This window comes from Zosterops lateralis (genome assembly GCF_965231275.1).
Source record: "Zosterops lateralis genome assembly, chromosome: 13".
Lineage (NCBI taxonomy): Eukaryota > Metazoa > Chordata > Aves > Passeriformes > Zosteropidae > Zosterops > Zosterops lateralis.
In genome coordinates, this window is record NC_139773.1 from 10,661,955 (window position 1) to 10,679,350 (window position 17,396).

Below are 17,396 nucleotides of genomic sequence, written 5' to 3' on the forward strand. Positions count from 1 at the left end.
AAGTGCAGTGAGGTGCAGGTATCAGCCCTCCTGACAGGATGGTCCATGCAAGTCCTGCATCAAATCCCAGTGACCAAACACGCATCCTGCCAGTGCTGAGACACCTAAATGCAATCTTGCATTTGCCTGGATCTGTACAGCTGATGAGCAGGCACACTGCTCCTCAGTAACCTTGTTTCGTTGCCCTCAAGTCAGAATGAAATTTCTCTAATCTTTGATCTCTTGTATAACATACAAACACCCACCAGATTTCTGTCCCATGCCTATGTGACACATGCATTTTCCTTTCAGTTGACAAACACAGAAGCTGAAATTATCCAGAAAAAATAAATACCAAGGTCAAGCATAGGAAAGGGTTTGTTTTGGTTTGGGTCTCTTTCTTTTGGTGAAGTAAAGAATACGCTGGAGAGAGATTTGACAAAGTGAGTGATGCAGATTTTTGTGGCAGCTGCATCCCAGCTCTAGCTGTCACAGCCACAGCTGATCCAAGCTGTGCTGTGCTCTGCAAGGGAAGGAGTCAGGTTCAGACCTGCCAGAAGGCCCTGAGCACTAAACCCTTCTGTCCAGAGTGGGATATGTAAAGCTACATTTCCTCAAGGCTGCTGCCAGATGACTAATCTTGGACACTTTCAGGCATTCCAGCATGTCTGGTTAGTGGTTACTCCAGCCATCCTATCGTGATTTTGAGAACCAAATGTCTTGCACACTGAAGCAAGGTGCATATTATACAAGGGGTTCCTATAACAGATGTAGGTAGAGCTAGTGGCCAGTGCACAGTGGCTTTACATCAAAGATAACCTTGTGAACAGGGAGCATTGTGTGAATGCTCAAAGTCAGACATGCAGGGGAATCACATCCCTTTCTTTACAGTTTACTTAGGAGTCATGGGCAGTGAGGGATTTTTAAACACAGATTGAATGAATTCATCCATTAACTTCTGTTTTCCTTTCCATGCAAGTGATGACTACCTGCCATGGCCAGAGGTGAGCTAACAAGACAGTGCTCTGCAATCAGCCACTTGTCAGACCGGATCACACTATTTACAGTAAAAGAGAGCTTGTGCTTTCTGCAAAGAGATCCCAAGCTCAGACACTATTCTGTTACCTAAACTTGCTTGTTTGCATTTACTGAGGGATTCCCTAAAACTGGACTGGGGTGATTCTTTCACTGTATTTTGACAGCTGTCTCAGGGTATACTCCAGGGATTATTCAAGCTTCATCTCATGGGAGTTTCCTTTTTGTTTAAGGTGCAATATTATTTGTTTTCAAAACATAATGATATGTCTAGACCCTGACTATGTCCTGTGTGTATTTGAATACTTTCCTGCAAGCAATACATCTCCCAGAGGCTACTTCTGGTTCGTGTCAATGATCCTTGGGGTTTCACTGTACTTTTTACTTCCATAATAAATTATTGTGGTTTCCAAAGGTTAATCATTAGTGCTCTGCAGAAGAGATGTCCTGTCTAGATAGTGTGGTTTCCTTTTAATTGTCTTTTTGGATCTAGCTTTGTTCTTATGCTGTGGGATGATGTGCTAAAGATGGCACTGTGCAGGCTGTGTTGACGAGTTGAACTGTGCTACAAAATCCTCCTTTTGATCTTGCTTTTTTTTCTGAACACCACCAGCTCCTCTTTTTTTCCCTTATATAGAAGCCCTTTCCCTTGTATCTCCTGTTTGGATCAGGGCTTGATGGGTTGGATCAGGTCACAGTACTTTCTTGTCTGACTGAGACAGGATGAATATCCAAGAGGATGAGCTGACCTCCATCACAGCCGATTGTGTGAGGAGGGAGCCCTGCACCAGTGAGATTGGCTTCCCAGCCCCAGCTAATACATTGCATTGTCTTCATAGGTGACACTGAATTTTCTTATAAATCTATTCAATTTTATGGCTACGTGAATCTATTTTATGAATCTTTTTTGAGAATTACAGTCAGTAACGAGTTGTACCAGAGCAAGGAGCTATTGTCATGTCCTAACCTGTTACTCAAAATACCAGCTGTCTTCACTGAGGAGGCTTAAAAGCTTGTTGTCAGGGTCCATCCACCGTGGCTAAGCCAAATTTTATACTCACACAACTCAACACTCGTGAAACACACTTCAAAAGAGGACTAAATTGCTGCTTTAAGTGAAAGAAGTAGGGTCTGTGGGTGCCACCCACCAGTTTCCTGCCTGTCTGGCTGGGCTGTGGAAGGGTTGGGGATTTTGCCCCTGAATGCATCTCCCAGGCAGTGCAGTGACCCATCCAGGTCTCTGGACAGCCTTGCTTGGCCTCCCCTCTGCACCAGGAAAGGGAGGGAGTGCTCCAGCTGCATCCGGCCCGCCCGCCTGGCCACGGGAGGCCCTTGAAGTACAGAACAAAATAAATTCCTTCAATCCCAGCAATTTTCCCCAAAGCAGATCAGCAGGCAGCAGGCCTGTGTTCTGTGGCTTGCAGTGGGCATCAGTGAGTGTCCCAGGATGCCTGTGTTTGATGACTATATCCCAAAGCCATGTCTCTGGTGTTTTTCTGTGCCCACAAACAGCATCTGAAAGACATCACAGAGAGAATCAAAATCATCTCCAGTGGTTGCAGTGGAGTTGCTCCTGATGCAAGAGCTCCTTGCCTGGGTACCAGCACTCAGGCACTCCAGTGATTTGGCTGCAGAGAGCACACCAGAACACCTCTGGGCCTGCTCTGCATCCCACCAGGAATGCTGCTCTCCAAGGCCCCCTTGAACAGGAATTGAACTGATATACAGAAAATGCCAACAGCTCCATGCTCAAACAAGAATTAGGAAGTCTTTTAAAGAAGCAGAGTTAAGAAAATGGATGGAGATGAGAATTGTTTCCTTGTACAGCTGTGTAAAGGTTCTTTCCAGGTTTCTGAGCTTCCTCAAAAGTGTCAGGTTATTCCCCAAATACAGGTCAGATATGAATAAACCCACTGCATGTGTCTCCACAGCCACCAGCTCCTTTTTCTGCAGTGGTTCCCCATTAGTAAAAAAGCTGGGAGTCATTCCTTTCTAGGAGCAAACCTACTACACTAAATGTCATCCCTCTTGAGTGTTACTAGCATTTTCCTGATAAACTGACCTTCCGAGAAATGCACTCTTATCAGAAAGCTGTTTTGTTTAAAACCTTTTAGATGATCATTAGTCAGCTCAAGCTTTTTCGCTGGTGCAGATCAAGATGTAACTCTAAGAGAGGCAAAGTGTCACTGCAGAATCATAGGTTATATTGCACTTGAAAAATAGGGAATTTTACTTGGCTATACAAATTGTCTGAAAGATATGATTTCCCAGAAACCACCGAAGCTTCAAAAGGTGGAGACTGATGAAAGAGGCCAGATTACAGCCTTGCTTCTGGGCAATGACAAGTACTTCCCAGGTCATTAAGAGCAAATCACTCAATATTTTCCCATCTCCAAGGAATTAGAATCATAAATCAACTAGTGTTTATGATGTGTGCCAGTATGTCTGTGATAGGGCCATGTAACTTTAGATAAAAGAAAGTTTACTTTTATTTCTTATTAAGAGATAAAAAGCATCTGTTCTAGAAGAAATCCATGGTTTCTATAGTCTTTTCTGAAGTTCTTTTCTCACTGAAGTGGTTAACAAAGCTTGGATGTAATGTATTCTAACCTAATGTGCCTAATTTAGCTGAACACTTTAAATTCTTTCAAGTATACGGCTCCGGTCTGTCTGTTTTTGTTTTACCTTTTTTTTCCACTGCTGAGCTCCATAATTGTTCCTTTTAGCCACAGTCACCTAAGGTCAGGCTGTACCTTGCTAAGGAGCCCAACTGCAAACAAGGCGAACTCAACCACGTGTCTCCAGCCCATTCTTGTTATTAATCCTCCCAAGTCCTGCCCAGCATTTGGCACAGCAACTAAAGTAAACTTTTTATCACAAGTTCACATTCTCTTCAAGCGGAGGAAGAGCTGGATGATTCCTGCCTTTATTTTTTTTTTTAAGAATATTGTGATACGGGAGCTGCCTCAGGTTTATTTCAATAATGCAGGGGGCACAAATGTATTGAGAAAACATTGTTTGTGCAATGTGAATTTAGTCTGATGAAATTCTGTTTCTCTTTCCAAAATGTCTTTCAGAGTGCTGTCACCAGTAAATATGCTGTCATTGTAACAAATATGATGCTGGCTTTAAACTGATGAGAAAATGGCCAAAGTATGGGCAGTTTATATTCTGGCAAGAAGCTGGTCTGGGGATTTAGGTTTTTTTCTGAAATCTACAACACTGCAAAGGTTTTTTATTTCTGCTTCAGTCTCTGTGTAGAAAAGACCTGCTTAATTTACTTTCTCTTACTCATATAATTTTTGCAGTCTTGAGCTCTGCTTCCATTCTTTGTTAAGTCCACTGCATGGGAGCAGACACTGCAGAGTCAGAAAGCCCAATTGGAAAGGACAGCAAGGTTGATACATTTTGCCCTCAGTGCCTCTGGGAAGCCCAGTGCTGCCAGTGCCTTGTAAGTACAAAGATCTAACTCAAAATGCTACACTGGGATAAAGGTGGGATCAATCTGTCCTAATTAGGGCAGCTCAAATAGCATCAGATGGGAAAATATAACTGTAATTCTTCATGTGCTGATATTATCAAAGGGGTCCTATATTAAAATAATAAAAATGCATTATGTGACAAAAGAGTGAGAAAATAAAAAAAAAGCAGTCTGTGCAGTCTGCACCAGCTAAACTGAAATTTAACTGTTAACTCTTTTAGTATTTTTCTTGAATACCTGTATTTCTCCCCAGAGAAAGACTGATTTTTCTGAGATTTGCTGTTTCTCCTGAAAAAGGAATGTAGCTGTGTTTGGAAAAAACTTTTTATAGTGAGATACAATAGGCATCTTATGTACATACTTTTTTTTTTCTTCTCAATTTACCTCCTCTCCTAAAAGGCCACATAGCTTTTCCCCTGCGGATATGTGAAATGCAGAGTCTTTAACTTAGTTTCTTTTAAAAAGGATAATCAGTTTAGATCAGATTTTTGAAGTCCTGAAGACTCAGCTTTGTTTTAAAAAGTGGTTACTTCTTTTGGTGCCCAAGACTGTCAAAAGGAAAATGTGATTTTTAGGTGTTTATACCAGCTGAGCAAGAGAGAAGCAGTTTGCACGGGCTCTGAAGAGATGTCATGTGCATGGCATGGTCCTGACCTTCTCAAACAACTCTGACACCTGCCCAATGAACTTCCAAGAGTGCAAGGAGATGAATAGATCTTCAATTGCTTTGTCCAGATTGGTATATTTGTTGTGGTAGTGAATTTAAGAGTGACTGTTTTGACTTGGTTGACATTAATTCATTGGAAAGGTAATGTGTGGAATGGTTTGCTCTGAAACTCCCCAAAAGCAGAAGTGTAAACCAGATGAGAGTTGTGGGGAAAGGTGTGTTTGGCACTGGGGCCATGTGGGAGATAAGGGTTACCTGCAGCCCCCAGGGTGAGAGGCCTTTTTGTGAAGGGATGGGAAGTGGGGAGCTGTGCCTGGAGATGTACCAGGGAGACAGAGATGGCACTGCAGCTTATTTCAAGCGAGCACGGATTAAAAAGCCTCTTGATGGAGCACTAGGAGCCCACCCACTTGGGCACAGAAAGTGCAGACCAAGAGACCTTGCCAAGGAAGAGCTAAATCACAAGATCAGCCCCCTCGATTAATCAGATCATTCCCCACCCCATCTGTTTGGAAGTCTCTCACAAATTTAAAGGATGTGTTTTAAAAGTAGTTTTCAACTCAGTTCCCAAAACATTTTGGAGATATTTTTCTTTTTTTTTTTTTTTTTTTAGTGCTTGCTATTGTGCTCGTGTTACAGAGCCTGTCAACTCCTGCAGCACCCAGCTGTGCTGGCTGTGGCCATAATTCACACAAACTGCCAAGTGCTGTTCTGCTTAATATGACAGATCCTTCCGTGATAGCCGTGCTCCAGCCAGCCCTGGTGAATGTGTTGGGAAGGATGGTGCCCATGTGAACAAGATTAATGTTTGTCAGGGCTGTGGTAAGTGAGCCTGCAAGCACTGCCTTCCCCTTTTCAAAAACTCAGAAGATTTATCTCCTAGACACATCCTGAGTCTGTTTCTTTTTTTTTTATTTATTTTTTTTTTTTTTAATAGCTATCCCCAGAAAACTTCCATGGCCTGTTTTTTTTGCCTGCCCTCTCCCTTGAGTGTGGTTTCTCCTTATCTCCCCCAAACTGTCATCTCCTCTTGCAGTTCTTGTGGTGTTGCTCTTCCTGCTGCTCAGCTGGATGCACAGAGAGCTATAAAATGGAGTTTACAAGAACCTTGATCTAAGGGTGCTGTGCCATGGCACCACAGAGATTCTTGTACATTCCTCCTTACAACTGTCTCCATGCAGAACTGCATGTTGGCAAGAGACAGGGACTGCAACTTCCCTGGTGGGAGCTTACAGGAATGAGAATCCAGTTGGAAAAATAGTTGGAAAGAACAGTGTTGGATAAAAGCTCTGCCATTGCTGGGCAATCAGAGCCTGATTACAATGAAAGAATGGATGTGAAACATTCCTGGGAAAAGGGGTATATTCAACTGCACAATCATCTCTGGGTTACCTGTTGGTGCTAGAGTATGATCTTCTTTGTTAATTAAGAGTTCAGCTTCTTGCATAGATGCTCCACAGAAAGACTTAACATTGGGGAAGGACTGTACATAGTCAGGTATGACTGAGTGTATTTAAAAGTATCGTTTTGACCCAAAGAAAGGAAATGTACTTGAGAACACAGCTAGGAGTTGTTAAGTATTCACATGAGGTCCAGTTCCCTGTGTTATATTCAGACAAGTTTGTAAGATAAATTCTTCAGTAGTTTCAGTGATCTAAGAACATATATCTCACAGGCAGGACATGGGATTTTTTTGCTATTGTGAATATATAATAAATCACTGTTCAGTATGACCACGGATGATGTATCTGTTCCTTAAATAATAAATTCAGCAACCATGAAAGCCATCTGTTTTGCAGGTGTACAGTCTAGTCTTAAAGAGTAATTTTAGAGAGTTTTTCAGCTTCTGCTGCTGCCATACAGCAGGGATGAGTTTCTAGCTCCATATTTTGTTGTTCTCTTTATCATTCTTACTCTGCCTGCCTTTGGGAAGGGTTAAGAATGCTGGCCCAGGAAGGCAGGCTGCTGGCCACTAGCACTGCTGGTTAACCAGGAGCAAACGAGAAAGTGGCTGCAGTGGGATCCCAGGAGAGACTCAGGGGCAAGGAGTCTGTGGATTTGAGAGCCTGTCTTGAGTGAGTATTCCCTCATTAGCCTGAACTGATCTTTTAGTTGCTGGGGTAGACAATAAACTAAGAGCTTGTCCTTCTAGCTCTGATCACCAAAGAAAACTGACTTACTGATGGAGGACACAAGTTGCTTGTTTCTTTTACTGATTTGTTTTGGTTTGTTTTCTCTTATTGGATCCAGGCAGGCCACAATATAAAATAGGGGGTTGTGGCATTGGGAACCAATTCAGGAGTCTGAAGGGTCCTGAGGCTGTGGTCACTTTTGGGCTGGGCCTGGCTGAGGCTGACTAGCTAAGAAAAGGATCCAATACTCCTACGAAGCAGAGAGACAATAGGCACTTGTAGGGTGTAAGAATTGGGTGTACCACTCCACCTAAAAGGACCAATTGTCATCCTTGCTTTAGTAAATCACAAACTGAAAAGGTTGCATGCTAAATAAATGTAAGTTGGCTTAAAAATACTGAGGAAGAGAGAAGGGAAAATTCTCCAAGAGGGGAACAGCTAATTCTCTATGGTCACAGCTGGCTGCATGGCACTGTGTATCCAGACAGATAATACTGCTGGTGAAGCACAGGGTAATTACAGGGGAGTGCATGGGGATGACAGTGCTTTGTTCCTCCCTTCTCCACAAACTCTTGGTCAACTCAAGGCGAGGCCAGGCAGTAGGAGCTGTTGGAGGCTGCTTTGGCAGCAGGTCCCCCTCCTGCTGCTCCTCCTTCCCACTGGGCTGTGCAGCTGGCAGGGCTGGAGCAGCTGGGTGATGCAGTGCAGCCTCCTGCATCCTGTAGGTGCTGCACTCCCTGGGCTGTGTAGGGCTCCAAGCACTGGAAAGACACGGGTTAGGGGTGAGCATTAGACACTGGGGAAGGCAGGACTGGGAGGGAGAGCAGCAGCATCTGAAGGCCTGTGCCCAGTCATTAAAGTTGAGTGGCAGAGGTCTGCTCACTTTCACTCTTTATCTGCTCCTGGGCAGCTTGGGAAGAGCCTACCAAAAACAAAGCAGGGAAAGTATAGTGCTGAGAAACTTGGGAAGCATTGGACAGATGGACAGCAAGAAGGTAGTCAAAGTGGAAAGAAGGTACAGTGGATAAGGGGGTACATTTACCTCCTAGAAATAGTGTGTCTATCCTGCTGATCACTGAGCTGTGCTGTGTGAACTACAGCTGTAAAAGCTGTTCTGACACCAGTTATGATGATGAAGCTTGTACATACACAAAGTATCTGAGCTTTAGACTTGAATGTCTTTAGTGCTAGAGTTGAAAAAGTTGCTGACTTAGACTGCCTTGAAGGCTCTGATTTCCAAGTGGTACAGACAACTGTCTGTGTTCTGCAATTGCAATTACACAACAGCAGCAGCTGGACAGCCTGCCAGGACATCAGGACGGTCTGCTCTCAGCTGCTTTGGGGCTTTTCAGGACATCAGGAAAGTGGTGCAGAAAACAAACCAACTCATTGTACTTCTGTACATTCCAGGAGCTGGGGATGAGCTGTCTCAGGACAAATTTTACTCTTACGTCACCTGAAAACACCCTATTCCAGGATACCTGATGCTGATACACCAATAAGCAGATGTACCCTCGTGGGGTGTAATGCTGATACTCACCTGTGGCTAAGGCAGCATATAGTCCTTGTTTCCTCTTCTAGACTCTCTTGGGATGGAGAGACACACTGTCACAGCTTGCACGTGTCAGGAGTTAGTGTTGTAGAGCCCATTCAGCTGTTTGCTTGTTGGCACATTTTCCATAGTTCCTCCTCCTCTTTTCTCCCACTGCCTCCTTCGCTGGCCTACAGACCAAAAGGATTGCCTAACTTTTCAGAAGGCCAAAAGACACAATTGGAACATACAGCTGAATTGGGGGGAGAAGCAATTAAAACCACATAGAATAATCTCTTACCAAGACTGCTGCCTGTGCTCACAGGACTGCAGTCGTGCTCGCTCTGCTTTTGCTGGACAGACAGTTTTCCAGAGGACACTGATATTTGTTGTTCATGCAAATGTTAGTCCATCATTCCTTCTGAATAATTCTGCCTGCCTGTGTCTGGGGTACTGATGTATTATCAGAATTGGATTTTGGCAACAAATTTTTGCTCTGAGCCTTTGCATGCATTTTTGTGTAACTGGACAGGAGTGAACTGTCCCAGTGCTCAGTGATAATGCATGAATTCTTAAAATGTGCAATGGGAATTGGTCAAGGTCTGTGTGAAATAGATGGACACCGCTGATACATCAAGGGAAGTGGTTTTGCTTATGGAAATTTGGGGGGAGATATCAGATATGGGGGAATATCTGGGAGGCAGTGTGTTGCTCAGTCTTTTGTCAAAAACACGCAGGATCCAATGTAAAATTTCTCAGTGAGAATGATGAGGATGTGGCTGAATAGTGTCTTTTCAATCCTTTTAAATTTTGACACTTATGTATTTGTTCTCTAAATGCTTTGATCTTCCCCAGAAGCCACTTGTCTGCAGATGAAGCTGATAATCACTCCAAGCTCTTTTCTAGCATTTTCTCTTATTCTACAATCCTGAATGAAATTCAACCTTATTCTCCATAAATAACCTTTCTCATTCCCCCAGCTGTCTCCAAGAGCTAGTTCTCTTCTGACCTCTCCCTTACTGACTCTGTACTGACCTTGCACTTCCCCCACAGCCCTAATCTGCCAGTGTCTACACTCCTCGGCTTCCTCTGCTATTTTGCATGATATTTTTTTTTTTTTTTTTTTTTTTAAATAATAGGGCCCACCATTTCCTGAGCTACACTTAAGCAATAACTGTGAACAAGGTCCTTTATCCACACACTTAATACAGTGCAGTGACAAAATACTATCATTGGCAACAATTTTGATGTTTTCACCCCTTCTCTCTGATTCTAGGCTCTGGGTAAATCTATACTTTCAACTGTACTTTTCTATCTAATAAACCCCAGCACCAGTGTTTCCAAATTATAGAGAAACAAGACAATTCCAGTGCCAGTGTCTTGTTCGAAGAGCAATTTTTTGTCTTTAGTTGAAATTTTATCAGTGTAATGATAACTCCAGTGATTTTTCAATGGCTTTTATTAAACTACTAAGGGATTATTCACTCTCATCTCACCCTCTCATTCAAGGCAGTGTGAGTTCTCATCTGAAAATCTTACAAATGGATTTGTTTTGGTTTGGTTTTTTTCATTAAGTTAGGCTATAGAAATAAACAGTAATAACCTCCCAATGGACAGTTGTGGAAAAACTTTAAAAGAGCAAAGTGGTCATGCCCATCATATTTGTATGTACATTTTCTTGTTTTGTCATGCTGTTATCAAACAAAGCATTCTCCCCTCCTCCCAGTATTTGCCTGTGATTTACATAATTTTTTGTATTAGTTGAGTGGGAATTTGTTTGCATTCAAAGTGGAAAGCAGACTTTTTCCAATATTGATTTCTTTTTAAAATGACACCATAATTTATACATTTCATCTCTATGTACCTGCAAACCAGACTCATTTATTTTACAAAGTAGAGAGCTTAACTCTAGGTGTCAGCACTGCAAACTGAATGTGCAGCTCTGAAAACGAAGTTTTGCTGTCTGACTCCTCCAGTGCCACCAGAAATAAAGTGCAATAGCAGTTTTGCTGACAGATCCATTAGGGCTGAGGAAGGGAGCCTGCACTTATGCTTAATGACACAAGTAGGAATTGTAGCATTCTCTTCTTCCACAGTTTTTTTCTAGCTGCACATATGAGTGCTCTTTTAAACAGCATCTAGTAAATAATATTTAATGTAAAGGAAAGAATGAGGATGAGATCCATCTCCAAATGGTGCCCACTGTTTCAAATGGATATATTACGCCTTTCCCTTCATTTGTTGTTAAATGCTTATATTAAGTGAGTGTCCAAAGTGATGAGAGGGCACAGGAAGCTGACTTCTTTTTCTGGTTCTAAAAGGCTCTACAGATCAGCTAAACTAGTGGGGTGGCTGAAGTTTATGTGACTATTCCTTATACTCGAAACTGCACAGTAGCAGAAACATTGGGGAAGGAAAGACTTGATTTTCCAGCCTTTAATGCTAGCAATTATGAGAAGTAAATAAAAGCATTTCTGCATTGCAAGTACTGTGGTTATCCTGAAAAACCACATTTCTCAAAAGCACTGACTTTTGGCTTTGCATCTCTCAACTTTACAAGGTGCTCTCATCTGGATCAACTGATGCTGTTACACATATGAGTGAAAAGCTGCTTCTTGCCATTCTTGTTGTCCATAGGCAGCACTTATCTGCATATTTTGCTTTTAACGATGACCTGATGGCATTTGTCATGTAGTTAAGGTACTGTTACAGGGGTGGCTGTCCTGAATGCACAGAAGTTCTCCTGCTGAATTGGATTCTTCTGAAATACAATGATTTTGCCAGGGGACCATGGAAGTGTTCATGGTACAAAACTGGAGTAAGTTAAATAGTTTCCTCATGTAGCACATCATTTCCCCTCTTCAGATGCTGGAGCTTGTTGACAGAAGTCCTGTCTCTGATATTTGGTTTTCACCATGCTCCTAAATCTAAAGTTTGGTTGGGCCTTCCCTAAACTGCTGTTGCCTGTGAGCTGTTCCTCAGCTGGTGAAAACAGGCAGGACCTTGGAGAAGCACCTCTGTGAGTCATTGAGAATAAAGGTAGCAGAAGCTACAAATGACACAGTGAAAAAAGGGAAAGGCATGTGAAGATGGCATTGGGTGGTGTGTGGTCTGTGGTAGAGTGTGGTGTTATAGCTCTGTTGTTGAAGCTGCACTTGGGCTGATACTTCTGGAACACGAATTGTCTGTGGCACTAACTTGTCTTGCCTTGGACACGGCGTCTAAAAGGGCTTTAAATACAGAGTGTTTTCTCTTAAAGTACATACAGACATCTAGTCTCCCAGCACACCTATAGGATTAGGAAGCATAGTTACTTTCGTGTGATATAGAAAGAGAAAAGGTTTATTTTACATACATATTCCAGGAAAAGTCTCCCTGCAGTTGATTTCCCAAGCCCCGGGGCCTGGCTCCACCCATAGCACCATCTTCCCTTTTCACAGGCTGCGCTTTCAAAAATATTTCCTAAGAAACTGGCACGGGCAGAGTCGAAAAGGAAAACGATGGGAAGCAACAACCGAGCCCGCTGTCGGGTTTCTGAAGAGGGGCACCGGGTGTCCCCCGGAGCGGCCGCTCTCCGGCTCCCCGGGGCGGCGTCCCGGGCTCACCCCGTGCCCTGAGCGGGTGCGGGCCCTGAGCGGGTGCGGGCCCTCAGGGGGTGCGGGCCCTGAGCGGGTGCGGGCCCTCAGGGGGTGCGGGCCCTCAGGGGGTGCGGGCCCCGAGCGGGTGCGGGCCCCGAGCGGGTGCGGGCCCCGAGCGGGTGCGGGCTCGGAGCGGGTGCGGGCCCTCAGGGGGTGCGGGCCCTGAGCGGGTGCGGGCTCGGAGCGGGTGCGGGCCCGGAGCGGAGGGACTGGAGCGGGTGCGGGCTCTGGGCGGGTGCGGGCCCGGAGCAGAGGGACTGGAGCGCCGTGCGGGGCCGGGGCGCGGGCGGGGCCGGCGCGGCATTGGCCGCGGCCGCTGATCTGCATTGACGCCAGCGCGGGCCGGAGGTCAGCGCCGCCGGGCGCTGCATTGGCTCTGCCGGGGCCGGGGCCGGGGCTGGGGCTGGGCAGGCGGGGGAGCCGCGGGGCGGGGCGGGCCGGGCCGGGCGGGGCGGAGGGAGGGGGGGCCGCCGCCGCCGCCGCCGCCGCCGAGGAACATCAATAACAACAAGGTGAGCGCGGCGCGAGGGACGGCGGCTGCGGGGAGCCCGGCATTTCCCTGCTGAGGGATGCAGACACCACGGCCCCGGGAACCACAGCTCTCGCCGCTGCAGCCCCTGCCGCCGGGATGGGACGCTAGGATCGTTCTCCTTCTACTTCTCGCTCTTTTGAAATTTTTCTCGCCTTTTTTTTTTTTTCTCCAATTTTTTTAATTTTTCCCCTCTCGCCGTTTCGCATCACTTCTCTGCCCAAAGATCCAGCCGCATCATGGAGGCCCTTTGATGCGCCCGCCCGGCGCGCCGGCTGCCCCCGCGGCTGAGGGAAGCCGTGCCCCGCTCCCCGAGGGGGCTCCCCGCGGCCCGGGATGCCGCTGCGGCGGCCGGAGAGCCCCGCTGCCGCCTGACCGGGGGCTTTTCCTTCCTTCCGACCGCGGGAACCTGAATGTCACCCCCGCGGCGGCCGCCCGCCCGCCCGCGACCGAGGCGGCGCGGGACGAGCCCAGCGCGGCGTGAGGAGCGCAGCCGGCTCCGCGGGCCGGCCCGCCGGGACCCGCTACTCGCTCTCATTTTTAAATAAATCGTTGATTTATTATTATTTTTTTGTTAATTTTTTTCTGGCCCCAAAGCGCACCCCGGCAGAGCGCAGCGCCGAGCTGGGACCGCGAGGAGGGAGCGCGGAGGCGGAGGTGCGGAGCGGCCCCGGCCCGGCCCGGCCCGGCCCGGGTTAATCGGTAACGCGTTAGGAGCGAGCCCGGGTGGAGAATGCGCCGCGCTCCGGGCTCGGGGGACGAGACGGTGCCGCCGTGCCCCCGGCCGCTCTGAGCGCCCACCGACGCCGGGGTGTCTGTGCTTTGGGGCTTGGGGTTTTTTTATAATTTTTGCTTTTGAATTTTTTTCCCTATTTTTTTTCTTTTTTTAAATTTTTTTTCTGCTTTTACAAGAAGGAGAGAAAACTTTACCAAGATTCTCAGATGGCTTATACAAATTAATAATAATCTGTGAAAATACGAAGTCGACCGGTTCTTGATTTCCCCCCTTCCCTCCCCTCCAGCTCCCCAGCCCACTGCTGAGATTGAGCTAAAGGACCTGTTTCCTGGAGGACGAGGAGAACAGACACATTTCTGGTGGTGTAGAAGGGACCGATGGCAAAGCTTCAGAGTGTAGCGGAGACGCAGGAGAGAGATTCAACCTGTTAACAAAAAAATAATTAAGCAGGGGGAAAAGATCAACGGGAAGGAAAGATATATATATGTACATATATATATATACACACATATATATACAATTTAGAAGTATTCCCCAGGTGGCCACAAAGCATGGGCTGTGTTCCAAGCACCAACCTCTCTGACAGCAGAGTGATCTGTCACAGTAGCAATGAGTCTGAGGAGTACAATTTCCCTCACCAGACCAACACAACCATGTCTCAACAGCAGCAAGGCAACCCCGTCCCAGGATTATTCATTAAATGCTACAACACATCCACTTATGAGGCGAGGACTAATTCCTCTAAGAAAGACAAGAGGGAGAACAGCCAGAGCATGGAGGCAGAGGCCCAGACCGGCAGAGCCAATGTTAAGGTAAAAAGGGTGCTAAACACGAGCGCTGTTTCTCTCAGAACAGGACTTGGCTGTAGCTGTCGAGCCCAAGGAGTTTCCTTGCAGTTGTGCCGGAGCTTTTCCTGCCTCGGGCTTTACTTTCGTTTATAAACTAATCAGTGTCTTGGCGACTTTGTGGAGATACCCAAGCCTCTTTCTTCATTCCACAAAATGAGTTTTCCTAATTCTGGGAAGGAGAGGGATGTTAATTGCCCTCAGCGACCGTTCGAGCCGGGGGCTGGTTCCGAACCGGGGGGTCCCTGTGGCCGCGCCGTGCGGGGAGATGTGCTGAGCCCCGGTGTGTGCAGAGCCCCCCGGTGTGTGCTGAGTGAGCCCCAGTGTGTCTGAGCCCCGGTGTGTGCTGTGTGAGCCCCCCGGGGTGTGCAGACCCCCGGTGTGTGTTGAGCGAGCCCCTGTGTGTGCTGTGTGAGTCCCGGTGTGTGCTGAGTGAGCCCCCCGGGGTGTGCTGAGCCCCCGGAGTGTACCGAGCCCCGGTGTGTGCTGAGCCCCCCGGTGCGTGCTGAGCGAGCCCCCCGGTGCGTGCTGAGTGAGCCCCCTGGGGTGTGTGAGCCCCCCGGTGTGTGCTGAGTGAGTCCCGGTATGTGCTGAGCCCCCCGGTGTGTGTGAGCCCCCCGGTGTGTGCTGTGAGCCCCGGTGTGTGTGAGCCCCCCGGTGTGTGCTGAGTGACCCCCGGTGTGTGTGAGCCCCCCGGTGTGTGCTGAGTGACCCCCGGTGTGTGTGAGCCCCCCGGTGTGTGCTGAGCCCCCCGGTGTGTGTGAGCCCCCCGGTGTGTGCCGGCTCGTCCCGCGGGGCTCTCTGTGCTCGTCCCCTCTGGAAAGGGGCACACCGCGGGCTGGAGCCCCTGCGGGCTGGGCTGGTCACTCCGCTACCCTTTCCATTTGGAAAGTTGGAGGGAGAGCGGCAGCGTGTTTTGCTCTGGGTACTGATTTACGTTAACAACTTGTTGACCTCCTCTCTTGCTGCAAATAGGGGTATTTTTTTGCAATTTTTTGCATTTTTTTCCATGTATTTGCGGCCATACTTTTGAGTAGAGGTACGACACAAGACTGTATGGAGTTGACAGACACATGCTGAAAAAAAAAAAGTGATTTGTGATTATTTTCTTGGAAGTGAGACAGTGGTGTGGAGTGCTTGCTTGTCTGTTTGCTTTTTATCGATGGACTGTTTATTTATGGGTTGTACTTTAGCTCCTAACGTTATAGGCTTGGACTACATCTTTGCTTTTCTTTGGAAACTATTTTTTATTTTGTAAAAATGAGTAGTTGCAAATGTAAGAACATTGTAGCAGCCCTGGGGATATTATATAACATGGCTGATCTGTTCTGGTTGCTGTGATAAGAACTGAGATACACACACTGTAAATATAAGATACAGGCTTGAGATGCAAGTGAGATCTAGCTGAATGTCAAGTGTTTTGCAGAGAAACAGAGACTAATGATTTTTGTTTTCTTGGGGTTTTAACTTGCTTATTAAGACGACTTCTAGAGCATTGACCTGGAATAATTTACTTCAGTTATGTGGGTGATTTTCTTTGATTGTTTCCCTTCAAGTTTAGCAATCTTTGTTCATAGTTTAGTAAGTTTCATAGTTGAAAAAAGTCTAGAAAAGCGGCAGACGCTTTGAGAGTAGTGAGTGGGGAGGAATTAACAATACTTAACGCAGAACATGAAGCTGAATGGTGGTGTAGTAAACTAAATTTCTGTGTTAACAGCACTGCACAGGAAATGAACTTTAGGGCCCTGTTCACACGCAGTGGAGGTGCTCACGGCACGTTTAACACAGCAGCCACACTGAGGAGGCTTAAATTGTCATCAAAGTCCTGACAATTGTTTTGCTAGCTGAATTTTTATAGTGATTATAATTGCACGTTACAAAACCTAAATCAAAAATAGTCTTCTCAAATTTTTGTTCTGTGAATTTGTCTTCTGTGTGATTGTTTAAGGGGAAAAATCCCTCAAACCTGTTTTCAGAAGCATGTGTGAGAAACAGTCTTAATTTTGTTAAATTTTGTAGTTCGCCTTCAAGAACTTTGTACAAATTCTTGTTACTAGGTTTGGATAATTCAGCCAGACACTGTAGGTTGCTCTTGGTTTGTATGCATGCTGTCATCTCACTGACAGTCACTCAGATTTTTATCACTCAGTCACATTTTCTGCCCTTGTCATCACTCCTCAGCACAGTTCTGTGAAAGATGGGTTTTGAGAAATGAAAATGGAGTTCTGTTTGTGATCATTTGAATACAGAATCTGTTGGACACATCACTTCTACATGATTTTCACGTGTGAAATCCTGTAATAGCCTCTAGTGCTGTCAGACAGCGTGGTATTTCTTTCTCTGCTTTTATCATCAGCGTGTGTAGTACAACCAGATTTGCAGTTCTTAGAATGCTCGATAACTGTGCTGCCTCGGAGATTGTGCTGGAGGGAGGGATCACTGCAGAACAGTTTTCACAGCACAGTGAAGTTGTTTGGAAAGAAAGTAAGTGTGAGAAACTTGACAACAATGTGCAGGAGCCTGAAATTCCTGAAGAAAAAAGGAGCATTGGGCAGGATGTTGTGCTGTTTTATATTTAAAAGGATTTTTGATTTGAGGAAGAACTGTAGGAGTTAGGGTGCTACTAAGAACCATTGCTATTTCTTGGAGCATGTTGTACACTCTTTATGGCCCTGGGGATTCCTTCACACAAACATGAAATGCTGCAAACCTGGTGTGCTTTGGGCACTGGTGGTGTCACCCAGAATTTGTGTGAGTCACCAGTAATCTGCCTGAATGACATCTTCACATGGTTTCAGGACATTTTAAATTGTTGCATATTCT

At 46.1% G+C, this 17,396-nt stretch overlaps 1 protein-coding gene across 3 annotated transcripts in view; it reads left to right on the top strand.

The window, feature by feature from the left end:
- Positions 1–17,396, top strand: part of PDE8A (phosphodiesterase 8A) — a 155,588-nt gene that overhangs the window by 12,074 nt on the left and 126,118 nt on the right. The window contains exon 1 of one of the 3 annotated variants that reach the window (XM_083871355.1): positions 12,984–14,540. The exons of the other annotated variants lie outside the window; for them this stretch is intronic. Coding sequence (XP_083727481.1) covers positions 14,280–14,540 — 261 coding nt within the window. The 5' untranslated portion in view covers positions 12,984–14,279. Of the gene's footprint in view, positions 1–12,983; positions 14,541–17,396 lie in introns of those variants that run through there. 3 annotated transcript variants of the gene reach the window in all.